The 27600-nt window shown below is 52.0% G+C and overlaps 3 protein-coding genes across 5 annotated transcripts in view; 2 read left to right on the top strand and 1 right to left on the bottom strand.

Moving 5' to 3' along the window:
- MYO15B (myosin XVB) overlaps positions 1–11622 on the top strand; it is a 44582-nt gene extending 32960 nt beyond the window's left edge. Inside the window, exons 34-43 of the mRNA XM_074971091.1 lie at positions 1997–2127; positions 2779–2873; positions 3086–3163; positions 4061–4157; positions 4921–5069; positions 6120–6241; positions 7632–7765; positions 8265–8398; positions 8816–8956; positions 10660–11622. Coding sequence (XP_074827192.1) covers positions 1997–2127; positions 2779–2873; positions 3086–3163; positions 4061–4157; positions 4921–5069; positions 6120–6241; positions 7632–7765; positions 8265–8398; positions 8816–8956; positions 10660–10719 — 1141 coding nt within the window. The 3' untranslated portion in view covers positions 10720–11622. The remainder of the gene's footprint in view (positions 1–1996; positions 2128–2778; positions 2874–3085; positions 3164–4060; positions 4158–4920; positions 5070–6119; positions 6242–7631; positions 7766–8264; positions 8399–8815; positions 8957–10659) is intronic.
- Positions 11623–12392: 770 nt separating this feature from the next.
- The window catches only part of SMIM5 (small integral membrane protein 5), a 38317-nt gene continuing 23109 nt past the window's right edge, over positions 12393–27600 (top strand). For 2 of the 3 annotated variants that reach the window (XM_074971490.1, XM_074971491.1), the window contains exons 1-2: positions 12487–12778; positions 22887–23066. The gene's annotated coding sequence lies outside the window, so the exon portion shown is untranslated. Of the gene's footprint in view, positions 12779–22886; positions 23067–27600 lie in introns of all 3 variants that reach the window. The other variant, XR_012641874.1, reaches the window with a different exon arrangement.
- RECQL5 (RecQ like helicase 5) overlaps positions 13469–27600 on the bottom strand; it is a 58920-nt gene continuing 44788 nt past the window's right edge. The window contains exons 10-20 of the mRNA XM_074971485.1: positions 25191–25290; positions 22844–22880; positions 21457–21515; positions 21225–21298; positions 20503–20596; positions 19776–19916; positions 17243–17919; positions 16866–16944; positions 15544–15792; positions 14919–14991; positions 13469–14776 (exon numbers count right to left, since the gene is read on the bottom strand). Of these exons, the coding sequence (XP_074827586.1) occupies positions 14676–14776; positions 14919–14991; positions 15544–15792; positions 16866–16944; positions 17243–17919; positions 19776–19916; positions 20503–20596; positions 21225–21298; positions 21457–21515; positions 22844–22880; positions 25191–25290 (1684 nt within the window). The 3' untranslated portion in view covers positions 13469–14675. The remainder of the gene's footprint in view (positions 14777–14918; positions 14992–15543; positions 15793–16865; positions 16945–17242; positions 17920–19775; positions 19917–20502; positions 20597–21224; positions 21299–21456; positions 21516–22843; positions 22881–25190; positions 25291–27600) is intronic.

Below are 27600 nucleotides of genomic sequence, written 5' to 3' on the forward strand. Positions count from 1 at the left end.
ACATTTAGTGGATGATTTCAGAGAACTATCCACAATGACTCCAAGATCTCTTTCTTGAGTGGTAACAGCTAATTTAGACCCCATCATTTTATATGTATAGTTGGGATTACGTTTTCCAACGTGCATTACTCTGCACTGATCAACATTGAATTTCATCTGCCATTTTGTTGCCCAGTCACCTTAATGTTGATTAAGGAGTGGGGGCAGAGTCACTTTTCAACTATTTCATCAGCGCATGCAATGCAGAAACATTGGGCCTGAGATTCTCCTCTCTTACGCTGGTGTAAACCAGGAGTAAATCTCCTGCAGTCCGTGAAGTTACCCTGGTGGGCCCTACTACAAAGCAGTAATTGCCTGGCGTTCATCTCCTGGCATGTACATTACCATAAGCCATGCAGTTTATCAGGACACCTTGTGGATGCCTGTAAGCATGTCCAGCTCTCTGCGTGTGCACCCCATCAGTCCATCACTCCGGGGCTATGGCTCTGAAGAAGTTAAACTGTAACTATGGGGCTGGGGTTAGTCACTCAGTGGAACAATGCTCTTGTCTGTCTCAGCTGCTGAGGTGTATTTGCACTGGCAGATGTTTTGCCCTGGTGATTTGATAAGTCCCGGTTGCCTCTGTATTGAGCTCCCTGATAAGCTGCTGATGGCTCTAAGGATGCCCCTGCTGCAGCAGTTCCAGTTATTGGTGTGCGTTCTTGTGCCTTATCGCTGCTCTTCCTGGGGATAGTCGCCTTTGGCTCTCCTCCAGGTACCACTGATCCCAGGCTGAATGGCAGCCATGACATCCGTCCCTGTCCTCCTGCAGCGCCGTGTGATAGGTCAATCGCCAGGACTGGGAGCTCCCTGGGGCAGAGCCTGAATCTTGGTTCCAAGGCTGGTCTACATGCAGGCTTTGTACTGGGGGAACTGCCAGGTGTGGGGAGAATTTCTACTGAAATAGTTATACTGGTACAAACCCTACTGCAGATGCAGGTATAAAGGGGGCTAGAGCACAGCAGCCAATTCCTGATCAGGAAGGGGATTACTTCTCCTTCACACAGCTATAACTGTGTCCACTCTAGGGGGGCTGTACCAGTATAACTACACTGGTATCCTTGGAGTAGTACAACTTGTGTGTGTAGACAAGGCCTGTGTGTGCACGTACAGCGCCCAGCTCAACAGGGTGCCGATACCTGAGGGGGGTTCCGGTGTGACTGCTGCAGGTCCCTGACGTGGATCCAGTTCATCTGGCAGCCGCTGAGCTTCCTTGTTCTGGCTGAAATGATCGAGAAAACCATCTCATGCTCATTGGTTTCTGTTCTGTTCGGGTTCTTGTACCTTCCCCGGCACCGCGGTAGCAGAGCCCCGTCCAGCCACGTGTTAACCAATGTGACTGACCTCCATCCCGGGTGGTTTGCTCTCTGTCCCCGGAGGGAGAATTGTGTGTGCAGTGGAGGGTTTTGTTTTCACTGTGGGTTTTTTCTCCCTCCATCAATCCCTTCCCCTCCTCCTTCTCCAGCCAGGCATCCACGTTGTTAGACATCCCTGTGTTATCTGAGCAGTGGAGCGGTTTTCCACTAAAGCCCCTTCCTAAAGGGGACACCATTTTTTTCTCCCCTCCTCCGTCTCCCGCCAGATACTGAGATTCACTTAAAACTCCTGAGACTGTAAAGAATAATCCCTGGCAGGTTCCCTCTATCAGCCTCCCAGTGCTGGAACCCTTAAGGGTCAGTTTTCAAGCTTTTTCTCCGCAGCCAGACGGGCTAGACACACCATTGTATTGTAAATGAAAGCTCAGCTCCTCTCCGGATCTCATGGCTCCAGGAACTTGAGCTTTAAGAAAACCCCCAAATATTACAGGACTCATGATAAAATTGTGAGTTGGTGACATTGGTTGTAGTTCTTTTCAACACCCCCTCTCCACCCAAGGGTGTCCCTCCCCCCTCTCCCCCTGCCTCCCTCACTACCATACCTGGTGATCCAGTGTCCTTTGTTTCTCTGTGCCCTGCAGGGAAAGCTGTATCCGTGGCTGGCAGCTCCTGAGCCTGCTCACCGGCTTCTTCCTTCCCTCTAACACCTTGATGCCATACGCCACCAAATTCCTGCAGCAAGCCAGCGCCGATCCAGCCAGCACCCACCAAGGTACCAGCTGCTTCCCAGCCCCTGCTCTTTGTACTGGCTCTGGGATGGGGTGGGTTGGTCAGATTAGATCTCCCTCTCCCCAAGAAAGCAGCTGTCCTGGGAGCATCGGGGAGTTGGTTGAGCGCTTGGATTACTGGAGGGCAGTGTTTGAAAAGTATCCCTTAGTACAAAGTAGGCGGCTGCTGGGGGCTCTGCCTGGATGGATGGGTCTGGACAGATCACTCATTGTCAGGGGCCCAATCCAGTTCCCTTTGAAGTCAGTGTGGCCTGTGATCTAGTTAGAACTGTACCCATCGGCCGGCTGGGTGGAGGGATCTGAGGAGCTTGGGATGACAGTCTTATAAGAACACAGGGAACAGAGGAGGCTGCCAGTCCTCCTCCCTCCCCTGCAACCTCCTGTGCCCCGATTGTCCCCTGCTAACCCCAGCACAGCCCAGGGCAGCTCGCTCTATCTCTGATACATGATCATTCACTGGCAGAGAGGCCTGTGCTGCCCTGGGTGGATTTCTGTTGGGAAGGGCTTAGGTGTCTCTTCTACTAGAGCAAAGGTGTTGACCTGGGTCTGGTGCCTGCAGGCTGACCTGGCCCAGGGAGATTAGCTACTTAGCCCTTCCTCTTCCTCGGCTTGTAGCATCTCTCCCTTTCCCACAGATCTAGCCAGGACCTGCTATGGCAACCTGCGGCAGATGATCATGTACGGCGGCCGCCGGCACCTGCCCTTTCGCGTAGAGATGGAAGCACTTCTGGTACCTGGCAGGGGGAGGAGTGGGGTGGTCTGGGGCATGCAGGGTGGGGGTGGCATGGGGAGGAGGGAGCTGTGTAGGGTGGAGGAGGTGGGTTGGGTGCCATGGGACATGAGTAGAGGGTGCTGGGTGTGGGAGGTGTTTGGGGTGGAGATGGTGGAGGGTGGAGTGGGCGCTGTGGGGGTTGTATCTGACACTGTGCTTTCCCTGGGCAGAAGGGGCATGGCTCCCGCCGGATGGTGATCTCCCTGTCAGGGGCCCTGGAATACACCACCAGAATCAGGACGTTCACTGTGAGTTCCCTGCCCCCAGAGACCCCGTTTGGTCCAGGCTCTAGGGCACCGGGGAGATGGGCAGCATTACCCATCCACATGGGTGAGCCCCTGCCTACTGCTCCCGGGAAGAGCCGAGCCAGGAGATGATTCCAGGCCTGGGACTTGGTTGGCTCCTCACTGTGTGGGCTGGCACCAGGCTTGATCCCAGCTCCCTCCTGGGATGTGAGAGCACCAGCACAACTCACAAGTGTCTGCCCCATGCCAGGAGCACCCCGGGACTGTGTGTCTGCCCCATGCTGGGAGTGCCGGGCGGCCCCCTTGGGGCCGTGTGTTTGACCCATGCTGGGTGGCCCCCTAGGGGCCGTGCGTCCGCCCGTGCCAGGAGTGCTGGATGGCCCCCGGAACTGTACATCTGCCCTGTGCTGGGAGGCCCCCGGGGCCATGTGTCTGCGTAAAACTCATTAGCAGGGAGCTGTCTGAGTCATTACCTTCCCCTCCAGAACTGGGAGGACAGGAGAACCCCATTCTCATTGGGCTGGGCTTGTAAGTTACGTGGCTGCTCCCAGAGCCTTGCCCAGGGCAAAGGTACTCCAAGCTTTCTGAGCTCATTGGAATTGAGTCGGAATCATCCCCTGTGAATCAGCGTCAGGGCTTTTTGAGGGTTGATTCACTGAACAAACAAATATTCCCAGCTGCTGCCCCTTTCGAGTAGGGATAGAGAAACCACCAGCCCCAGAGGCCAGCTGGCATGTCTGCACCCAGACCCCGTCGTTGGGTTCTGCTCTGTCGCTCTCCGCTCCCCGACCTGCCCGCTCCGTAGCAGGAAGTGAGCCCAGCAGCATCTGCTTGCCCTTTGGAAGGGGTGTTTGCCCAGTCCCGAGGGTAAAAACCTCCCGTCTCTCTCCCTGGCTGCAGGTGGCTGGGGAAGTGGTGCGGGAGATCTGCGAGCAGATGGGGATCAGCGAGCAGGAGGAGATCCAGGAGTTCACTCTCTTTGCCAGCAAGAACGGTGGCAAGTAGAAGGGTGGGGTTTGCGTTGTCCTGGGGTAGAGTCAGATTCCTGATGGGATCCCTGATCAGTTACCTGACTGGGGGGGCTTTGGCTCGGCTGGGAGCCTCTCTGACCCCTCTCCCTCCCGCAGGGCTCCAGACCCACAGGCTGCTGAAATCAACTGGGGTAGGGCAGAGTGAGCCAGGCCAGCCCGCCCTAGAGGCAGCTCTGAGGTGCACTGTGAGGAGGGGGCATGGCCTGGCTTCGTCCCCCTCCCCTTTGTGGGTGCTTCCCCCTGGGGCTGCTAGCAGGGAACAGACCCAGAGCAGCGTTGGATAGCACAGGGCTGGAACTGTGCCTGGCTCGACGCTGCGATGGGAACAAGCAGCGGCTGAACGTCCCTCCTGGCCTGTTGGCGTTTGCTGCAGGCGGCTGCTTTCTAAACGCGGCGTCTCCGGCACAAAGTATCATGGCTGCTGCTTCCCCTGCTGCCCTTCCCCCATGAGGGCTGGGGAGGTGCCCTTAACTGATGGTGCCTCCCTGCTTGGGGTTCCCTGGTTTATGACACCTACCCCCAAGGGCTGGGGGACCCTCGTCTGGTGGTCCATGTTGCTTGCTCCTAAAGCTGGTCCTCCCCTTGAATGACTGGTGGCTCGCGCTGTGTGATGCTGGGGGACTGTGTGGGGGTGAAGAGGCCCCCTGGTGGGTTTCAGGTGGCTGGGGTCACTTCCCCCCCCTCCCAGAGTTGCTCTGAGGAGGCGGTGACGAGGCTGTGCATGTACAGGGAAGGTGGTGAGGCCGGTGCGCCAGGACGAATACATCCATGACTACCTGCTGGAGGACAGGTCGGTGATCCTGGATTTACGCCGGCTCTCCTGGAAGACACCCCTGCACTTCGAGAACGAGATGTATATCAGCATTCACTACAGCCAGGTAACCTGCGGAGTCAGCGCCATCCGCATGAGCTCCCTGAGGCCCACCAGCCACGGAACAGAGTCCAGAGGCACGGTGCCTACTGCTAAGGGGCTTCTCCAGAGAGAAAACCACACACTGCTTGTGGGCTCTTGGGAACTCCCCCGAGGGACTCACACAGGTACCATCCATGCAGCCCAGTATCCCACTTCCAGGAGTGGCCAATAGCTAATGCTTGATCCAAGGACAGCAGCCCCTGTGTCCTCCCGGGCAGTAAAGCAGGGGGCAGGCAGCCAGCTTCTGGACTGAAGCAAGAGATCTGGGTTGGTTTTTGTTCCAGTTTGTGTAGCTGCTAATGTTCTTAATGTTCCCATCACTGACTGATCCTCCTTGGTGCCTGACCCCTCTCCCCCTGGGGAAGAGCCCAGTACTCACCCCAGCCCTGTGCGTGGGGCAGCCACCCTTACAGGCTGCTGTTTGCAGCTGTATTGGCTAAATCTGGTGTTTTGGTATCAATGAGCAGACCCCTCCAGCTTCCTCCTCATTCCCTTCCCCGGCTTGGAGAAAGCTGCTCTAGAGATCCCCGTCCCGTTGTGGGGGCTCACGTGCAGCGCCACGGGGTCTGTGAAGCAGTGTTCAAATAAGAGGCTAAAGAGTGCAGTGCGGGTAGCTAGGTGTGAATGACAGGGAGCCCAAGGATCGATCGTGGGGTCTGTATGGTACCCAGACCACACCCCACTAGTGAGCTGCTGGTGCCTTTTGGCCAAGTACCTATGAGAACCAAGAGTGGCCCTCATCCTGCTGTCCTGGGCCCAGGCTGGAGCTTGTGGCCTGACATCCAGTTAGAGCTGGGGTGTGAGGACAAGCAGAGCTCTTTGCTTTGGGTTCCTGCCATCCCTGGCTACTTGCGTCTGCCAGAATGGGGCTGGGAGCTAGGTGTCTGCTCTAGTGCACTCTCAATAAGAACTCCCTGCAATGCAGATTCCAGGCCTCTGCCACGGGAGGCCATCCAGGCCAGTTCTTAGCGGCTGGCAAGCTTCCCCAGAGCCGCTGTGCTGTGGTTTCTCTCAGGTGCGGCACGATTACCTGAAAGGGAAGCTGTTGCTGAACTACAACAGTGAACTGGAGAACCAGGTGGGCACCATGGCCCTTTTCCAGCACTGGGCCAGAGGACTGGGCTCCCCACCATCCAAGTAAGTCTGTCTCTGTAGGGTTTCCAGGGGTAGCCAGGATGGACCAGAGCAGTGCTCTGGGTAGTCCAGAGTCCTGTCTTGATGCTTCAAAGCCCCACCTGATGCTTCAAACCAAGATGCAAGAAACCCTGCAGTGGATAATTATGGAATAACCTGCCTGTAGGGGAAGTTCCTTCCTGACCCCAGGCACTTGATGGCTGGCTCACACCTGGAAGCATGAGGGTTTATATCCCTCTTACACTTTTAACTGACCTGTGAATATTCTCAGTAGCCACGTAACACCTTTTAAAAAAAATTCTACTAAGCTCTTACCATCATTGGTACTTTGTGGCAGAAAGTCCCGCGAGGTTACGATGACTTGAGTACAAAGGGTTTCCTCTGATCTGGTTTAAACTCACTGCCTTTCAATTGTATTGAATGTTCCCTTGTTCTCTCTCATTAGGGCAACATTTTCACTAACATTAGGCACCTAAAATACATATTTAGGCATCTAAATAAATGTGGATGAAGGTTGCCTAAAGGAGGCTGCAGGGACAAAGGGCACAGAGACAAAGATTCCTTCCGCCAGCTGTGAGCTTCATTTGCAGGCTCCCTTACAGTGTCCTTGGACCCGGAATAGAATGGGGTGATGTTTGCAGAGATGGAAGCATCTTTGAAATTCCCATAAGCCAGCGCTGGTGGAGATGAACCATCCTGGCTCTGGGGTGCTAGGTGGTCAGGCATGTCTGCTTGAGGGGGAAGCCGTAAAGGCACTCCAGTGAGCCAGCATGGGGGTGAGGTGTAAAGTGCTATTTGGTTTAGGGGGACTGGTGGCCCCTGAGCCCCTACTGGCTAGCTATACAAGTACGCAATACCACGTAGTTCTATTGCAGTGTGGCAACCTTCGTTCAAATAGTGCTCGTTGCCTCTGGGAAGTAAATTATTTCACAGGGTGCTGGCTTGCCCTTTGCTGGTGGGTACGTTTCTTTCCTGCTGAAGTTTGATGTCCCCATTGTTTCATCTGTGTCTAACTCAAGCATAACTTAGTCCACCTTCCCCCATGGCTGCTCTTAGAAACTGATCTCATGTCCTCTTGATGCCCTCAACTAGTCCTGCGCGGTTCTTCTCTACTAACCCCCCATGGAAGTGAGTTAGGGCATGTCTAAGTGAACGCTTACTGCCCAGCAAGTCGGGGAGCAAATTTACAGCACTGCAGCCGGCCACGCACTAACGGTGCATGTGGAACCTGCTGATGCGCACTCCCTGTTCCCTAGTGCATGCTGGCGCACAGCAGGGTCCCCAGGGACAGTTAGTATGCAGTCAGCTGGTGCGCCATAGATCTGCACCCCAGCTTGCCTTGCAGTAACTGTTTGTGCAGACATGTCCTTATGTGCTCTGCTTGTCTGATTAGTCAGGAGTTGATGGACTATGCCCCAAAGCCCGTGCTCCAGCTCATCGACCCACAGGTTCTCCAAAGCCAAGTCAACCGGCTGCTGGAAACCATGAACCCACTCGGAGAGCAGGAGGCAAAAATCCAGTTCATAGGTGAGGCGACTGTGGACAGGGGCCCCTGGGAGAGGAAAGGGAAGAGCCCCAGCACTGCTTGCTGCTTGGGCTTAGTGGATGCCACCTTTGTGCTGGCTTCCTGTTTGCCGCTAGGTGCTATTTGCAAAGTTGGCAATGATCCTTAAAGCCTTGACGAGCCCAGGACCAGGGAACCTGAGCCCCCCACTCAGCCTGGGGCCAGGGCATTCATCATAGAGGGTCCCCACTTCTGGTCTTGGCTCTCTTTGGAAGCCTGCTAGGGCCCCATGCAAAACCCTTAAGAGCTTTTCAAAGGCTTCTGGTTTTCTGCGTTTTTACTGTTCTTCAAAGGACAGGGCATGAATAAAGCCAGCGTGGGCTGCAGTGAGGGGACGGGGAGTTGCCATTATCACTGTTTGATTTGCAAACAAGTGCTTGGGTGGATGAGCATTTAGCGCTGTCTCACGTATCATTCTGCGGATTTTGGACATAGGCATTAGTACAGTCTCCCTTCCCGCAGAGCATGTGATCCAGTTGCCCCTCTTCGGCTACAACTGGTACCCCATGGAGCGCTGCAGCGAGCCCAGGATTCCTCTACCCTGCATCCTGGCAGTGAATAGGGACCAGATTGTTGTCGTGGCCAGAAGGTCTCAGGTATGCTGCCCAGAGCGCCGCGGTCAGTAACTCACTACTTCAGCCCACTTGTGCATTGGCTTTGTGCAAACTTTCTCTTCTGGCTCTTGGACAAGTCGGAGTCCACGGCAGGGAACAAAACTAGTGGACTTTGTCCACCCCCCCAGCGAGCGTGTAGGTAAGCTGGCACCAGGACCGACCCATTACCCTGGTTCGGTGTTTTTTCCATGACGTGTCTTATAGCCCTGCAGTGGCATTGAAGAGGCTCGAGGGCTGAGCTCTGCTTCCTTAACGTTCTGTATTTACGGGACTGTGGTGAAAGCCTGCTCCCAGGGTGGGGTGTTGAGGGCACTCTGCTCCTTCCAGCACTCCCTCCTGAGCCCCCATGTCCTGCGCTGCAGCAGCCCCTCTGATGGTGGGTTCTCTCCCTGGGCACAGGAGCGCTGCTGCCGCATCCCGCTGAAGGAGGTGCAGAGGATGCGAACCCTGCGGCCTTTGGACGACTCCGGGATGCCGGGCCTGGAAGTGAACTATGGCTCTGTGGATAATCCTCAGACCATGTGGTTTGAACTGCAACAGGTAAAGAGAGCCCTGAGCAGTGCCTGCTACTGGCCATGTCCATGAACGTAGTTATTGGAACGATCTTTAACCCTGTCTCAGTTGGTTTCTCCCGTCCACTGGTGCCCACGCTTTGTCCAACTGAGACTGACTGCACTAGAGCCTTCCCCTAACGCAGAGATGGGGCTTTGCGGACTACAGTTCCCAGCATCCACTGCTCCCTCTTGAGCCAAACGGCATGGCTGCTTTTGTGCTGGGAACTGTACTCACCCAAGGGCATCCCTGTGTAATAGAGACTGGCTGGCTAGAGCCACTCCATGGCCAATCATGGGTCATGTCCCATCCAAAGTGGCCTGTTTCATTTAAAGATGAAATGTCTTTCCTCAACCTTTACCCTGGTTGTGATCCTCAGAGGTTTCCAGGACACAGCATCACCTTCCCTAGCACTATCTGCAGCGCTCTCACATTTGATAGGAGAGCTTGCAGGCTTTTTGCTGGGCAAGACCAGCAGTCAGGCAGGCTCCTGCAGAGGGTGCAGCGTGCGACACTGGGCCCTGGTTGGGGGAGGAAATGGCAGCTCCTAAAGCCTTGAACAGGAAAACTGCCTCCAAGTTAGTGATGGCTTTTCCTTGCATAAGGAACAGGTTCAGGCCTGGAGCTGGCTCTCTGCCTAACGGATTGTATGAAATAAAAGGGAGAAGTTAGTTTAGTATAGGGATGATAATTCCAGCAGCAGGCTCTGGGGCTGCTAACCCTCTACAGGCTCATCTACACAGGGATGCTAGGGTATGCCTATGCCAGAGCTGGTCCCACCCTAGCATGCTACAGACAGACATGGAGCTGAGGCGGTGCCAGGAGCTAACCGCCCTGAGTACATCCCTCGGGTTTCAGGCAGGAATCAACTGGGGGCAGCTACCCTTCTATTTTTAGCACCTCCCGTGCTCAGAGTTAGCGAGGGTTTGTCTGCCTGAGCTGACACTTACACCCTACAGCTCCAGCACTGACATAGCCAGAGTGCAGAGGAAGCGAGGGGATGAATTTGAAGTGCCCCAGCGACTCTGCACCGTCTCCCTGTGTGGATACTCGTATTCCACACTACGAGCTTAGTACGCTGAAGTGTATCCACACAGGGGGAGAGTGCAGAGTCGCTGGAGTGCCCCAGCTACTCAGGGCTCCCCCCAAGACAAGCCTGAAGTTTCACTTTTTGGAAAGCTAGAATTAGGACCCCTCATTCAGCTACCAACCTTGTAGTGATTCAGTGAATGTCCCCGTTCTTGCAGCAGCACAGAACAGCCATTCCCTGCCTCCCCGTTACAGCGGAATAAACAAATCCCTTAAGATTTATAGCCAGCAACCAGGGTCTAAGCATTTCTCTTGGCACCTGGGTTACATGTTGGTTCTGAAGTACTGGGCAAGATCTTTAAAAGAAAGATCACAGGTAGCAATACGATTTTACCTAAGGGAAGTGGCATTGCAGGGGGCCTCTGGAAAGGGTTAAAATGGTTCCACACCCCCCATGCAAAACAGCAGCAGTTGCTTTGCCACGAGAAGGCCTGGGGTTTAAGCCCAGCCCTGCTGGTTTAGCAGAGGTAGGTGGCTGGATGTAGCCTCTGTTGGTGTCAAATTTCCACCTTAGCAGAGGTGAGGAAGTGAAGGGGACGAGGCGGGGCTGTGGTGTTCAGGGTAAACAGGGAATTACTTCTACTGGGCTGTAATCTTGACAGGCCAAGGAACTGTACCATACGATCACAGTCATCATGCAGGAGAGAGAATCTCAGCCCTAGAGACCCAGGCTGGAAGACAGCTAAGCAGAACAAGGCTCTCCTCAGCTTGGACAGCTTATCAAGCACTCCTCACTCGGGCCTGTGGCAGGGCAAGCCCCATCCACCATCCTGCTCTCCAGCCACCTTGTTCTACAGCACACTCCCCTCTCCTGCTTTCCAAGGCTGCCACTGCCTTGGCAGTCTCTCGTCCAAGCTGTTTGGTCACCTTACTTCTGCACCACCACGCGCCAGAACCTGAACCTCCCCCGTAGTGCTGCTCCTCATCCCTTCCTGCCCCAGGCTCAGTTCGCACGTCACACCCATTCACAGAGTCCTTTGGAGCTGCACGGTCTCCCCAGCCAGAGCAGAGCACACAACGGAACAAGGCCCTGATCTTTCACAAACTGCGACAAGCAGGTGGGGAGGGGCAGCCCAGGGACACAAGGTACTGCAGTCCTTTTCTGCACAAACAATAAACTCACACATGGCGGCAGCAGCAGGGGAGTCTGGTACTTACTTGCCAGAGATTTTGCATCACCAAGGAAAAAGAAGGGCTGTGATACGACTCCATTTGCTGGCATTAAATTCCTGAGAGCACCTCTGATCTTAATGTCAAAGAACTGCCACCAGTATCACAGAGCAGGTCAGTGAGTGTTAATGTGCAATTACCATGTGTGCCAATGGTGAGAATGTTGACTGCTACTCGATTTCTTACTGACAGTCTGTTTCTTTTTCTTTCTAATCTAAAGACCTCTGTCTGACCAGACAGCTGTATATTTAAATGATGACTACTTGCCCAGTGAACTAAGATACAAATTGCCCTCCCCAACAGAGGGGGGGGGAATCAGAATGTAAAAATAAATCCTTAATTTATTTTATTACTATAGATCTCCAGCTGGGGGAGAGGTGTTTACACTTCTGTGGGGGGGGAAAAAAATCAATGAAATATTTAATAACCAATAAATTATTAGAGTCTCGCTTCCTTCTGGTTTTTGGAGCTATGAAAATAAAACCGTTGGCTTCCACGTGCACTAGGCAGAGGCTGTTCTGTTAGTGGGGGCTCAGGGGCACTTTTTGGGAGGTTTGAAAAGCACGAGCAGGTTAGGAATGAACACGGCCCCTTGGGCCCGCTGTTGAAAGCCGGCCTCGATGCTTGATGCGTGAACATTGGCCCCCCACTAGGAATTCATTGGGGATAATGTGATGTGAATTGGGGAAGGCAGCAGTTCCTGGTAGCCAAGTGCCCACACTGTAACTAACTCCAATGACTACATGGGCACAGAGGCTAAAAGGCCTTCCTTGCTGGTGCTGATGGCTCCCACTTTGAGCCATGAACGAATCTTGCACTCTAGCTGCCCATGCTCCAGCTGTTTGCCAGGGGCACAACAACCTCTTGCAGGGTGGGAAGGAAGGAAGGAAGGGTTAGGAAAGAGAGCCTCATCTGGAGAGTGCTATAGTGCAGTGTCATTCTGTCCCCAGCAGCCCATGTGCTAAGAGGATCCGCCGCTCTGTCAAAGGGCTTAAATGGCTTTCTGCTTCATTGTGTAACAGAGCTGGCACTAGAAGCCAGGAGTTCTGTTGGCTGGTCCTCTCCCTAAGCAACGTATAACATTAACTATTAAATATAGTACAGTACAAAGTATAACATTAACCATTAGCTGAAACAAAAACAAAACCATCCTCAAGACAATTCAACCTTCACCTTTGAATTGACCCCAGCTGCTTTAGATTTGTTGCCTGTATATTCTCTGTCACCCACACAGGCAGGAGACAGCTCTAACTGAAAGTGGCCCCACCCTCCCTTCTCCCAGGGCACTGTGAGGAAGAGAAACACTACAATTGACAGCAGAGGGTCTAACGCCCTTTGCCAGTTCTCTTGTTAGAAACCTATTAATCCCCCTCATGCACCCCAGGGGGTGCCCTACGTGTTTCCTGGCTGGACCCACTAGTCAGCATGGAAGGAGGCAGATTCTCCTACCCCTTTCAGCTCTCATGGGAGGTACAGAACACGGAACAAAAGCAAACCACCAGGATCCCATGGATTGACAAGCTACGGACCAAGTGCCTCTGAGTGCCAAAGGTAGGTAGACAACAGAACAACCCCCGTGCTGGGAAGTCTTGGCTAAGCACAGGGAGGCAATCCTCTACTCCCAGAAAGAGTTCCAGGGGATTTTTAATGGCAATGCAAAGCAGAGGCCAGATGATTTTATGGCCACTTCTGAAAGATGCTAGTGCACAATAATAACAGCATGTAAAGTACTTACCTTACTGCAGCACAAAAGGCTGCCATGCGACCACGCAGTTCTGGAGCATCGGGGTGTTGAAAGCCACTACTTAGCAAGGTCCCACATGCTGCTGCAGCTCAAGCAGCAAGGGCCCAGGTAAAAGCGGAAATATCTGACACACAATGCACAGCTAACTCATTGTCTGTTTTACACCACCCCTCAAAAACTAACCGGAGCTAGAGCTGCTGGAAACTCAGGCTAGCTGCCAATGGAGGCTGGCTCTTAAAGAGGTCTGCACAGAGATTCCAGCTAGCAGCTAATTACTTCTAAGGGTGTTCCAAACACTATTGCCCATTCCTAGCCACCAGCTCCTAACATTCAGTTCATCAGTTGGTTGTTCAAGGGACAAGTGACTCTGCTTTTACCCAGGTGTTCACAGTGCAACGCTCCGTGCGTGCTCAGTAAGGTAACCAGGAGCTGCTGAGCACATCCCGTGTAATGAAACAGCAGGAACTAGGCAAAGAGAGCCCATCGTAACTGTGACGTTCAGTTTATTGTCAGTTTACCATGCACCCTTCGGTAACATATAAAAGCCCAGTATCCCCGAGTACAAGCTATTCAGAAGACTGTTCCATTCCTGGCTTCTGAGATTGCAGGTTGATCCTGCAGCAGGACTAATGCCAGCAAGGCCAGTATCTTCTCTAAGCAGAGAGCCAAGGCAGAGCCCCGCAAAAACTACATGTAAAAAACAAACCTGGGCACACTAGGGTCATGTTATGACTCACTGACTCCCTCCAGTTCAGGCCCTCGCATAAATATAGCAGCAGATGCACCACAGCTACTGGGTCTACGAGTGCCACAGCACCGGGTGGGTAATTGGCTGTACCAGCAGCAGCCTCCTCTGTCCTAAGTCCCTGGTTTAGGCACAGTGAGGGGATATGGCATCAGGGGGCTATAAGCAAATACTAGGGAAGTGCATCAACTTTGGTACTGCCCCCTTATAATGCACAACCAATGGGGGGTGGGGGATGACGACGAGAGAGCCTCCAGTCTGTCCAGGCTAAGGCACTAATGCCCATGCCAGTTAAAGAACACACAGAGTTGGCCAGAGTAAAACCAAAATTCAGGGTGTGGGTTTTTTTGTTTTTTTTTTAAATAAAGCCTGCAGGGGGTCCCCAGCTTTGGGAAAGGAGACGCTGCACGTCCCATCTTCTAAACCTAAACATTTTTTCAAAATAAACTATCCCCTCTAGGAACTTAACCATCAGCTCCCATCATACAAACCCTGAGCAAAGCGTGGGCATTTGAATGTGTTTTCAGCGTAAGACTTCTATTGGTAACATTTAAATAAAAAGACGGGGGGCGGGGGGGAGGATCAGAGACACTTGGGGGGAAAAGCAGGTTTCACACCCAACTTGGAATCAGAGTCTGCAATTCTAAGCCCTTCTCAGCCAGCAGCAGCAGCGGGATGCACCACAGCCCGGCTGAGAGAGGCCACAGAGCTATGCAGCCTTGACACACACCAGACCTCTTAGCAAGGGCTGTTGAAGGACTTCATCGTCCCTTAGGCACCAGAGGAGCTCCATAGACAAATTCCTAGGGATCACCTCCCTAGAGATGTTCTCAAGGCCACACTCATGGCACAGATGCCGTGGAGAACAAGCAGCAACATGAATAGAAAACTCCCATGTCTCCGTGAGCCTTCAATTCCACTGACTGCAGCCGGGAATGGAAATCACTGGAGAACCGGCATCATGTTTCCGAGCTGGGCAGCGCTTGCCAGTCTGTCTCATTTTCACACCTGACTCGGGTTTTGAAAAACTCCTTGATGAGTCTCTGTGCTTCTTCTTTCACTGCAAAGAGAGGGGACATCCCCTTTGAGGAGACTCTGGCAGAGTCTACAGCCCCCCCTAGCTCAGGCCATTTAGCACCAGTATATCCCCAGCTGTCTACATGACACCACCCCACAGTCACATCCCCCAGGTGGCGACTCACCAGCCTTGCGGACGGGATTCTTCTCCTCAGTCAGTAAGTGGGAGAGGTGTCGGGCAAATCCCTTGAACAGTTCCTGCAGCGTAGAGAAATCAAAGCGCAGAGCGAAGGTTACCCATGGCTACAGTCACCCTCTCATCACACAATCTGTGTAGGTTTGCATGCCTCTGCACGGCCTCTAGCACCATCGGGCCAGAACAGAAACAATTGTTATTTGTATTACAGTGGTGCTTAACATTCACAAGCGAGCTCAGGGCCCCGTTGTGCTAGGCACTGTACATATGTGGAGTAAGAGAGTGTCCCTGCCCTGAGCCACTCAGGGTAGAAACAGCCAAGGGCTGAATTTGCTTTCAGTTCCCAGCTCAGTTTTTGATTTTAAAATCCGAAGTGTGATCCCCGTAGCACCGTGGCAGTCAGGAACTGCAGTCACCACCCACCATTCCTCTCCAGAACGGGTCTCACTTCTAGGCAGGTGGGGACACACCCTACCACCAAGTAGCAGCAAGACCCTGTGGTTAAATATGAACACCCAACAGCATCATGCACCCCTCATCCCATGTCCCAAATGGCCTTAGGAGACACAGCTCTGGTCTCCTCCTGATAGAGAAAGCTGTTGTCTGTGCCCTACCTTGGAAGCAAATTTACCACCCTTGTAGAAAGGGGTCAAGTATTTGACGACAATATCTGCTGTCTCTTTAAGGGACACGCCTTTGGTCGCTGGCTGGATGGTCTTGGTAGTTCCTTCTTTATCAACCTGTGACAAACTTGGATCAAAAGTCACCTTCTTCTTCACTGGGCCCATGCCTTTGCCCTCTGGTTGTGACAGGATGGAAGATGCTGCCGCCCGCAGCCTCTTCGTCACAGGGCTCTCCAGATCCTAGACCAGCGTGAAGAGGAGCAGCCGTTCACGCAGCAGTTTCAGACTCCTAGGCCCAAGCTGCCATGTGAGGCAGAAACATCCCCATGCTACCCTGCAAGCTGCTCCCATAGAGAATTCCATGCAGGAAAACATTTAGCCAGCTCAGTCCCCTGGAGCCCGGCCCTGGGCTAGTCACGGGGAAGGTACTCGAAGCATTAATCTCAGCAGCCCCGCTGTCCCCGTCACACAGGAAAGGGGCCTTAGAAGAAATCCTGTGGGATTCACCTTCCCAGAAATTGCTGTGTCTAAGTGCTTGTAGGAAAGAGGGATGGGGAAATCTTCTTGGATACCCACTGGGAAAACCCCCTGGGGTGAACCTAGCTAGACTCTGCAGGAAACCAGGCCTTGAATAGATCCACAAGGGCAATTCGCTCTGCTTTTGAGTTAAACAGTTAGTGCCCCACTCAAATTCACCCCATGCATGGGGATGGTGCTGCAGCCAAGAGAGCCAGGTCTCGGGGCGGTCACAGATGTCAAACCCTGGGCTGGGGCTGCAAGTCAGGGAGCTCTGCCCTTGCTACGTGACCACCCAGTACTGACTGGTCCATAGGGTCAGCTTTGGCTGCTGCCGTCAACTGATAAAGCATCACTTTGCTATCTGTAACGGAGGGGTCGGCACCGCACTTGCATTGGGCAATGGTAATTACCAGGTAGGTATCACTGTCTACATCTCTCAGAGGAGGAAGGTGACACAGAGGTGATGGGCCCAACTGCCAGATGTGCTGAGCACCCGCAACTTCCACAGATTTCAGTCAGAGCTGTGGGTGCTCAGCACCTCCGAGAACCAGGCCACAAGTGCCTTGCCTGAGTCACGCTGAGCATCAGTGGCAGAGCCGGGCCTAGATCCCAGGCCTAGTGCAGGCTCCCATACAGACCATATTGCTGCTCTCTGCTGGGGTGGGGACTGGACTACACCTGAATAACTGATATTGCCAGGTGAGGTTTACACCAGGCATGGCATTTCCAGAGAGAAGCTGGGCACAAAGCTGAGCAGACCGAAGTGAGGAAAATGAAATTCAGGAAGGTCTCACCTCATCTGATTCTGGCCTCTTCCTGCCTTGACGTTCCCCTGTGCAGGTTGTTTCGATTTCTATACCAGCCTCATCACAGCTGAGGATGGAGGGAAAGGACAAGATCATTTCTTTGGTTTGATTATTCAACAACAGGGACTTGCTATGAGATGAAGACATCACCAAGCTGATATTTAGCGAGTGGCAGAGATTGCAGTAAAGCGTGAACGAGACACCTACCCAGACCAGCTCAGTTATAACACCGATTAAATACTATCATGGCAGCTCTCTGTCAATGCAGCACAAAGGGCTGCCTGTGTAATTAGCTAACGAGACACCACTGTGAGATGGACTGGGCAAAGCAGGAAAGAATGGGGCAGGACCTCAGGAGCTCTCACCTTGGTTTTGTCTGACCATCTAATCCTGCTTGCGTGGCTTCAGATCCAGGGTCGTGTTTCGACTCCAAGTCCTGACTTCTCTCAGTCAGTGCTTCCTTCATCTTCCTTGACTCATGGGCTTCCATCTGGGGTTGCCCGGCCATAGCGCCTCCTGAGACATCTTCATTTTCCTGAGGTTCCTCTTTCTCCTGACATTCTCTTTGAGAAAGAGACTGAGCTAGCTCACTCACAGGACAATCGTCTTCCTCTGCTGTGACACATCCTGAGGTTTTAAGTCCAGCTTTGGTGAGAGAGAAGAATTTGGAAATGTTCTGGGATTCTTTTCTGGCTGCTTCTGCTAGCAGCTGTTGCTTCTTGGTGAGCTTTGCCTTCTTGGTAGGGCTATCCCACAGGGAGGCATCTGCATCTGGACTGGGTTGCTGTCCCTTCTTGTCATGGGCCTGCACTGCTTCCATAGCACTTTCGTGTACTACTTTGGCCACCCTTTCTTTGCTCTTGACGGCAGAGACTCTGGCCATTTCTGAATCACATTCGCGATCACCTTGCCCGTTTGGACTATCTACTTCCCCCTCCACAGGCGTCGCATCACTCTCCTCCTTTGTCTTCAGCAGTTCGGCTGCAGTCTGGAACAAGCTGGAACTCTTTTGAAACCCAGCTCCTATCCGCTTGGGTTTAAACTACAAAGAGAAGGGAAGGAGACAGAGGGAGGGGACTAGAGGGTTACAAAGGCATTGCCAAGGAAGTTGTCCCCCTGTTTACACGCCCCCCCAGGACACATGAAATGGAGACTTGGTTCCTTCCATTACGTGCACATGGTTTTCACAGGAGGGTTATTCAGAAGTCAATGGAGATGGCTTAATTTTGACTTGTGAATTTATGGCTGGTGAAAGGTACTGTCTGTCAGAGTTCAAGGAGGCAGTGGGCAGAGCCACCAACCTAACGGCCTGCCCCCTCAATTGAAGGAGGGGCCACATGACCCACAAAAGCAGTGATTCCCTGGAGCCAAACAATGATAAAACTGGAGGACAAAGGTGCAAAACAAGGGAACTGGATGGGCACACCGAGCAGAGAACACCGGACAATGCCCACTGCTCTGCAAAAGGGACCAAGGCATCAGTGGATGCTGCCCAGAGGCAAGAAATGCCCAGGGGATGGAAGAAGATCCCTCCAGTCACAGAGAACCTCCCTGCTGAGCTTGGAATGGATGGCCATCTTGGCCAGAGCCAGGAGGAGGCTGATGAGATCTTGTGACATCATGGGGCCATGGATGGGATGGGTATATAGGAGATGGGGGACAAACACAGCCAGAACCTCAGCAGGAGGCTCTGGAGGAGCTGGGAGAGGGGCTGCACTGGAGCACACTGCAGGAAGCTGGGTGCCAGGCTCTCCCTCTTGTGACACAAAAGAGAGGTATTGGGGTCATCCATGAACCACACCAGCCATGTGCCCCTGCTTACAGCAATGTGCAGGAGCTGCCAACGAATGGGAAAGAAGCCAGGTTCGCAGCCCTGGCCAACTGAGCTCCCCACAGCACAGGAAGCAGCAGGACGTATTTCCCCTCCCAAAGTGCTTCACCCTGACCTGGAGGAATCACCCCCCTGGCTGAGGGATAGTTCAGTCCAGCCTTACACTCTCTGACTTCCTGCAGCCTCTCTGCTGAGGCTGCCAACAAAGGTGTAGGCAGTACCAAGAGTGGTTTCTGCAACGTGAGCACTCGTTCGCTGTACTGAGCCCAGCAAACCCACTTCACAGAGCTACTGAAAAGCCATCAGATGGTAACAGCTTTCATCCACCACCGCGCGGGGCTGGGCTGGGCTGGGCCTGGCAGCGGAAGAGGAGAGGGATTAGCGATGGGTAGCGAGCTACAGAGCTTAAGCCAGCCAGTCCAGTGTTGCTGAATGGAGTCTGCCAATGACTGCTAGGTCAAGTGTTGGGTCTGCCGGCTGTGATGGTGCCACTCTGCAGCACGCTCCTTTCAAGGAGCACACACTGTCTAAAACCAGAAGCAGACACATCCGAGCAGTCATGACTGCACAGTAAGGGGGACGGGTGGAGGAAAGCTGAAGCCCCAGAATACGGGGACGGGCAGCATGCTTGGTTGAGCGATGACAAGTTAGATAGGAGGGGAGCCTCTTCGGCAAAATACAGTCTGAAAATAAATTATGTTTATAATAAGCAGGAGATCCAGCATGACAAGGGGGTCAAGCTGTCCTCACCACAAGAGCACCATGTGCAGGAGGAGCAGGATGGGAGGGAAAACGTTCCACCACAAACACTCAGCCAAAACTAAGCAACAAACCTTGCAAAGAACCATACTCCCAAACCCATCGGTCACCTTTTCCTCTTTGCCCAGCTTCACCTCAAGCACATTTTACAGCCTAGCCAAAACCTGCCTGGGCCGGTTTCTAGATCAAGCGTTCAACGTTTTCATACAGCCAGCTGGGCACGTCCTATTTTACACAGCCACAGTACTTCCAAGCAACAGGCTTTGCAATCCCTGTCATCGTTCCGTGCAGCAGCCACCTGTACTCACCGAATAGATTTGGGATGCAGGGAGAAAGCCATCTTCAGCTGCGGGTTCAGACTTCGTCCTGGGGCTGCCGCCGCCACCAGCTCCTGACCCAGATGCTGGATACAGCTCCCCTTCTTTCGAGGCTTTGTTGATCTCCGCTACCTTGGGTTGGAAGAGAAGAAGAACATCGCCCAATGGCGGAGTCTTTACGTCTCCCTCTTCCTCAGCATGCATCGCAATCCTCACTGGCAAAGAGCAGGTCTCCACCAAGGGCTGCTCCTGCCTTACGGCCATGAATTACCCCAGGATGGCTCGAGCCAACTGCCTCGCCCAACTCAGGATATTTCTACCATGTGATGATGGTGCAGCCACAGGGTGGTCGGGGCAACCCCCCGCCCTTTTTATTTTTAAGGCTAGGTTGCTCTCCAATGGCTGGAGACGTTTTTTTACAGCACTTCATGGATGTTCACTGAGATGGGAAGGGCCCCAGGTGGATTTCTGATCAACAGCTGGACTGCAGCCAACAGGGAGGGAGAATCTAGTGAGATAAAGGCTCCTCCTGGAAGGGATGCCAGGAAGAAACAGCCTGAGGGAGGTAAGCAGGGCAGAGCGAGAGCTGTAACACACAGCGGGAACACGCCCCTTGAGTCTAACACGTACCATGCTCAAGGGCTAAGGCAGTGGTGAGACCAGGAACGGGAGGGAGCAGCTCCCCCGCCCCTCCCCCACACCCCGCCAAGCACCCTACCTTCTTTAGCACATTTGCCTTGTACAAGTTGGACATTTTGCTGGTTCTGAAAGCCTCATACTCCATCTCCACGGCGCAGGCAGGAGGGTCTGACCTGCAACACACGCTGGGGTCAGTTCAGGCAGGACACTGCTCTCCACTTGAGAAAGGAGTGCTCATGTTGGTGAAGTGTGTCCCGCAAGGGTGAAGAATTCGCATCCTTGGGGTCAGGGTCTGGGTTGGGTGAGGGCTGGGATTTAAGCCTGAATGTGTAAAAACTGGAGGTGGTGGTCAAGGGGCCATTTTAGTGCCTGGCCAGGGCACAGCAGATTTACCTCAAAGCACAACTCTCTCCTCTTGCACATTTGGAGATTCTCTGGTTTGTGTGGGTCTGCATGGACCTTGTGTAATACGCTCTCCCCCTCTGGTGGGGCAAAGGGGAACAGCAAGCCCTGGAATCACCATAAATGGAGCTGGCGGGACTAGAACCCAGGAGGCTCGGCACACTTTCGGGGGGGGGGGGGCTTGGTGATGCTCTGTGGAGCTGAACTCAGCTGGGGGGCCCAGCAAGGAGATATGAATGGGGATGGAGGGAAGAGCACTGCATGTCAGGCTTTTCACAGAGCCCCAGAGGTGATTCACTGACAAGGGTGATCATTGCACACAATGATCTTGCTCAGAGCAAGGAGAGCCCTGTTATCAGGACCTCCTCTCTCTACCCCTTCCTGTGCCTTGTTTAATACCCATGTCCTGTCGGGGCTGCCTTCTGGTTGTTGCTCAGAGCTTCTACCAACATCTTCAAGCAGTGTTCTCGGGCCTAAAACCAAAGGAGAGGGAGAGGAGATCCTCTTGCAGGAATGACACTGCCTTTCTCCCCCACCCCCTGAATGGACAGGAAGGAGCAGGCAGCATCTCTGGCCTGTCTCAGACAAAAATTACTAGCAGGGGGGTGAATTCACGCAGGCCTTTCCTTACCTTGACCGTGAGTTTGGAGATTTTCCGGCTGGCGGCGTCTTTCAGGGGGCAGCCTGCATCTACCAGAGAAGTGATGTTTTAAAGAGATGCTCTCCACCTGTCCATTCCTTGCCATACCACCCCACCACCCTTACCAGGTGGGGTGTTAGTAAGGTATCTCTTGGAATTGCCCTCCCACCTACGGGCCATTACAAAGTTCCCCTTGAGCTTGGGGGGGGGGGGGGCGTGGGGAGGATAAGTTCAAGAACAGGAGGAAGCTGAGGTTAGAGTTCACTAAGGTGAGTACGTCTGTGTCACAAGCACAAGACTCGCTGCTCGTCAAAGAGCTCTCAGTCCCAGAGAGCCCTTTTCAGGGCCTTCAATTCTCAGAAAAAACAACCTCATTCAGGGGGAGATGGGGAATGGGGGGAGTTGAGCAGAGCAACATATTCTGTAGAGCAGTGGGTTTCAACCAGGGGTACGTGTACCCCTGGGGGTACTTAGCCACCTTCTAGGGGGTATATCAACTCCTCTATATATTTGCCTAGGTTTACAAGAGTGCTCCATAAAAAGCACTAGTAAGTCAGTACAAACTATAATTTCATAGACAATGATTTGTTTATACTGCTCTATAGACTATACACTGAAATGTAAGTACAATATTTATATTCCAACTGATTTATTTTATAGTTATATGGTAAAAATGAGAGTCAGCAATTTGTCAGTAACAGTGTGCTGTGACATTTGTGTCTCTCATTTTCTAAGTTTTTCAGTGAGGTGAAACTTGAGGGAACCCAAGACAAATCAGACTCTTTAGAGCGGTAGAATAATCTCGAAAGGCTGAGAGCCACTGCTGTAGGGCACCCCTTTGGCCTGTAGCAAGAATTCTGTGCTCAGGTTTGACACAGTGGCCAGAACTGGGATATTTAAACGTGGCACAAAATTAGAGAGGCCAAAAGCCCAGATCAAAAGGAGTCCCTCTGGGGCAGGCTGTATCAGAAAGATGCAATCTAAACTTGACCTGAACAACCTCAGATTTGGGCTTAGACCGACCTCTTCTAGCAAGGAGTTCCACAGCCAGGGACCCACTGCTCTGGTCCTGGTGCCCAACAGTTGGAGCGTGGGTCGATCCAGCGGTGTCCTCTTTGTGGAACATCCAGCCACAGGGGAGGACTAAGTTGCATTCTTTGTTATTCCCAGATATTGATGTTACATAAGGCAACCAGGTTTTTCGCAGGAGTGGGTGGGTGAGATTCTGTGGCCTGCGTTGTGCAGGAGGTCGGACTAGATGATCATAATGGTCCCTTCTGACCTTAGTATCTATGAACCACAGTGTTCCCCTTCCCCATGGAACTCTCTCACTGATCAAGATCATCTGGTAAAACTATAAAGCAATGGAGAGATCTACCTGGAGGGACAAAGTCATCCTTTTCTGGTTCTTTGCCCTGCAGGAAAAGAAAGAGAGAGAGAGAGAGGTCAAACATTTCCATCATGAGCAACATATATGAAGGACTACAGAGAACACGAGAGACCCTATACGCAGCTCCAACCACCTGTTCCAGGAAGGATGATGCCAAAATTATAAAGGTGTGGGATAGGCAGCAAAAAGGACAGAAGAGACTGGGGAGCAGGTAAGGGTTGCAATGCAAAGGCCAGAGGGGCTGATTGAGGCCAGTCAAATATTAGATATGTTAAAGCAGACAGGATCCCCTTGACTAGAATAGGGCAGGGGCCAGCTCGTAAACAACATCAAGGAGATTTTCTTCACATAAATGGGAAACGGGAAGGGGGATCAAACCCATGTAGTACAGGCAACAGTTGGAACAATTTATAGAAACCAGATCAAGCAGCAGCAAGGCGCAAGGGTGGATGCAGCAACAGCTACCGTTACGGAGCTGAGGACAATACGGGCACAGTACTGCAACAGCGATGCTAGTAGGAAATGCAGTTTAATGGTCAGAGCAGAAGACTACATGGGGCGTCTACATGAACAATTTGTTTGCAGCAAGCTGGGATGTGCATCTACTCCGCACTAGCCTACCACCGACAAAACGTCCCCAGGGACCCTGCTGCAATGCATTAGCAGTTCATTAATGTGCTCTGAGCTCATCCCATTTCAAAGAGGGCTAGATCAAAGCGCATCAATGAACTGTTAATGCATGTCAGCAGGGTCCACACAGTTAGTTAGTCCGTGGCAGGCTAGTGTGGGGCAGATTCACACCCCAGCTTGTTGGGAACTAACTGTTTGCGTAGACAAGCCCTAGGAGATAGGACTGCTAGATTCTATTTCCAGCACTGGCACTGCTCACTGAGACACCCTGGGCTAGTCACTTAACCTCTCTGTGCCTTATTACACCATGCTGCAGATGGGCCAGAGTAATGCTTACCTGTCCTCACAGTGGTGGGGTGAGGCTATATTCGTTCGTGTTAAAGCATTGAGATCTGGGGCTGAAAAGCTCCATAGGAGGATGACGTATTATCATTATGATGCTAGAGGTTCAGAGGGTTAAATATAGGTAAGTCTACTGGTGAGTTTCCGAGTTCATCCCCCTGCTCCAGTAACAGTCATTAAATCCCCTGTGGGGAGATGGGTGGGGGCAGGACATGGAGGACAGGAGTTGAGGGAGGGAAGGGGGAAGAATGAAGGGCAGATGGTGCCATTTCTCTGCACTGTTGGTTTTTATCTTGGCAGCCTTTCTTTATCTGTCTGTGCTGGGGTTTATCCTGCAGAGCAGAGACACAGACTGCTGTACTTTCCACTTCTTCCTGGAGCAGAAATGCAGGCTTCAAGTTTATCAGACACTTATCACCTAGCTGGACGCAAAGCTACTATTCACTCAATTATCTGAACCCTCGGACTGATCAGAGACCCTGAGCTTTTGGGGTTTTAAAATTACAGGCCTTGAGAGAAGTTTGAAGAGGGCCCAGCACAATTATTTTCCAAAAATGGTCCGATCTATTATATGTAACAAGCTAGTTCCCTTTATGCCAGTCTCCATTTACAAGAATCCCATCACTCCCCAAGATCCTTCACCTTTTTCCATGCAATAAGTTGTAGAGGGACAGGAGCCATCAACAATCTTCATAGCACATCCTCCCTCTACTCTGCCCCTTACCAATGGAGAGATCTCCATCTGCAAATCGGTCGGAGGGCCAGCTGGAGATGCATCCACCATCCAGCCTTCTGCACCCCCAGCCTCTGGAGGAATCCTTAGAGGACTCAGATTGTGCTAAGTTTTCTGCAGAGGTTACTTTGCACTGTGGAATGTAAATGGAAACATATTTCCAGGAAGCAGGAGGAATAGTCAGGTGGCTCCTGAATCTGAGCAGATGGCTCTGACTTTTGGTGGCGCTCCAAGGAAGATCAGAAGGACTGAGGTGGGAGGTGGAAAACACCCCCCAGGCAGAATGGCTTCAGGACAAATTAGTTCAGGAAACTGTGGAGAGTCTTCCTCTTCTGAGCACCCCATTCCACAGAAAAACAGGCATGAGAGAATCTGGTCCAGAGTCTGGAGACAAGGCCTGTATATCTGAATTTAGTAAAACTAGAGAGGCCTATGCTAGCTCTCAGATTTACAGACTTCTGGTTCTCATTTGCCAACATGTCCATTCGATAAGGCCTTTCTGGGGTGATCATTACACCATTGATCGTCCTGCTGCTAGTCACAGGAAGCTGCTATGTCTGCAGTAGAGGCAGGTACACTGCACAGAGGCCAGAAGCCCTCGGATCTCTTAGAGAAGGGATGTCAACTCACTTTACGCAGATTCATCTGCTTTTTGTAGAAGTTGTACCACTCCCGTTTCCGATTTTCCTCACTGGCTTCATCCCCACTCCCACGGTTTTCTTCATCATACCTGGATGAGAAGGCAGGAGAGTTAGGAGAGGAATACAAATTCTTGCAGAGGGAGCAGTAGCTGGTCTAAAGGCCTTAGAAAACCTGAATCACATCAGGAAGGTGTTTTCTAATTGACTTTTAGGAACACACCTTAGAGCTCAGTTCTGCCACCCTTAATCAAGTTGAGCAGTACTTCCTCAACTAAGAGTCCACTAAAATCAACAACAGCGAGTAAGGTTGGCACAGCTGGGTCCTCAGTGACCACTACAGCTTTGAACAGAAGGTACAGCCAAGCAGCACAAAATCAGTGAAGTAGGTAGCAAGCAGTGCCCTATGTTAAAGCAAGTTTCAGAGTAGCAGCCGTGTTAGTCTGTATTCGCAAAAAGAAAAGGAGTACTTGTGGCACCTTAGAGACTAACAAATTTAGTTGTTGAAGTGAGCTGTAGCTCACAAAAGCTTATGCTCAAATAAATTTGTTAGTCTCTAAGGTGCCACAAGTACTCCTGTTCTTTTTATGTTAAAGCAATAGCCTTTGTCTTTGGAGTCCTGGGTTCCAATACAGTAACTCCTCACTTAACGTCGTTTCATTGTTACCTTGCTGATCAATTAGAGAACATGCTCGTTTAAAGTTGCTCCCTTATAATGTTGTTTGGCAGCCACCTGCTTTGTCCACTGCTTGCAGGAAGAGCAGCCTGTTGGAGTGAGCTGGGGGGGGGGGGGGGGGCTTGGAACCAGGGTGGACCGGCAGCCCCCCTACCAGCTCCCCGCTCCCCTAAGTTCCCTGTGCGGCAGCTGCCCAGCAGGCTACCATTTGCCGGGTAGTCCAGCTGTCCCACCCCCACTGCCGTGTGCTGCTCCTGCCCTCTGCCCTGGAGCTGCTCCCGGGAGCCTCCTGCTTGCTCTGCGGGGGGGATGGGGGGAGAAGGGGGCAGAGGTGTGCTAATGTCAGGGTGTCGCCCTCCCCCCACTCCCCCTGTGCTCTGTGGAGATGTACCTCATCTCCACAGAGCACAGGGGGACACGACAGGGCTCAGGATGGAGGGAGCTTGCTATCAGCAGCTGCTGTCTCAACTTGCTGATCTACTTAAAAAGGCAATGTACTTAAAATGGGGTCAGCGTACTTAAGGGGCAATGCGCATCTCCCTCACACACAGGGTGTGTCTCTGTCTCTCTCTGCCATGCTGTCTCCCCTCCCTCCATTCATGCTGCCTTGTAGGGTGTGACACTACATTAACAACAATGTGTTAACCCTTGAGGGCTCAGCCGAGTGCTAGTTCATTATTTAGCAGTAAGGCATTCCCTGGGAAATATCCCACCCTGTGACTTCACCACCTCAAACAAGCTTCACAATCATCATTGCTGTGTATTGTTTAAAACTTATACTGCGTGTGTGTGTGTGTATATATCTATCTATCTATATCTCTCTCTCTCTCTATATATATAGATAGATATATATAAAAATAAAAATATAGTCTTTTGTCAGGCAAAAAAAATTTCCCTGGAACCTCCCCCTCCCCCAATTTACATTAATTCTTATGGGGAAATTGGATTAGCGTAACATTGTTTTGCTTAAAGTAGCATTTTTCAGGAACTTAACTACAACATTAAGCGAGGAGTTACTGTACAGCTCAGGGTCACTAGTAATTTGGCCTCATCCTACTGCCAGGGTCATCTGATGAATGAAGCTACCAATCTGTGTCAACCTGTAGAAGCAGAAGGCTAGAATGGCAGTCAGTGCTGCAGATCATGACAGAGCTGTATAGGTAGAAGTGTGCAGAGAAGCTTGCACCATGTCTGACCACATGATGGCTGTAGCCCAGCAATGCTAACAGCCTTTTGCTTTCAAACACAAAATCCCCTTGCAAAATAGGAGTTACAGATGGGGGAAAAATTAATAAATAAATATTATTATTATTTATTATTAATACCACAACCACCACCATCCCACGTGTATAGCACCATCATCCAAGTGTGCTAAGCACTATATAGATTTAATCACACTTCCCAACACCCATCTCCGTTTTACAGATAAGGGGAAACGGAGACGCAGAGGTTAAGCAACTTGCCCTAGGTTAGTGAGTCAGTGCTAGGACTAGAATCCAGGAGAAGTCTGGAGCTAGCCACTTGATTAGTCTCTCTAAAGTCTAGTTCCTCTGTCTCCCAGCTCAGATGCAAAATTTAGGTCAGTTCCTTGAACCAGCTACATTCTGTGGGATCATCAATTGTTCTAGATCAGGCTTCGGCAACCTTTCAGAAGTGGTGTGCCGAGTCTTCATTTATTCCCTTTAATTTAAGGTTTTGCGTGCCAGTGATACATTTTAATGTTTTT

The sequence above is a fragment of the Natator depressus genome, chromosome 14, assembly GCF_965152275.1.
Source record: "Natator depressus isolate rNatDep1 chromosome 14, rNatDep2.hap1, whole genome shotgun sequence".
NCBI classification, from domain to species: Eukaryota; Metazoa; Chordata; order Testudines; family Cheloniidae; genus Natator; species Natator depressus.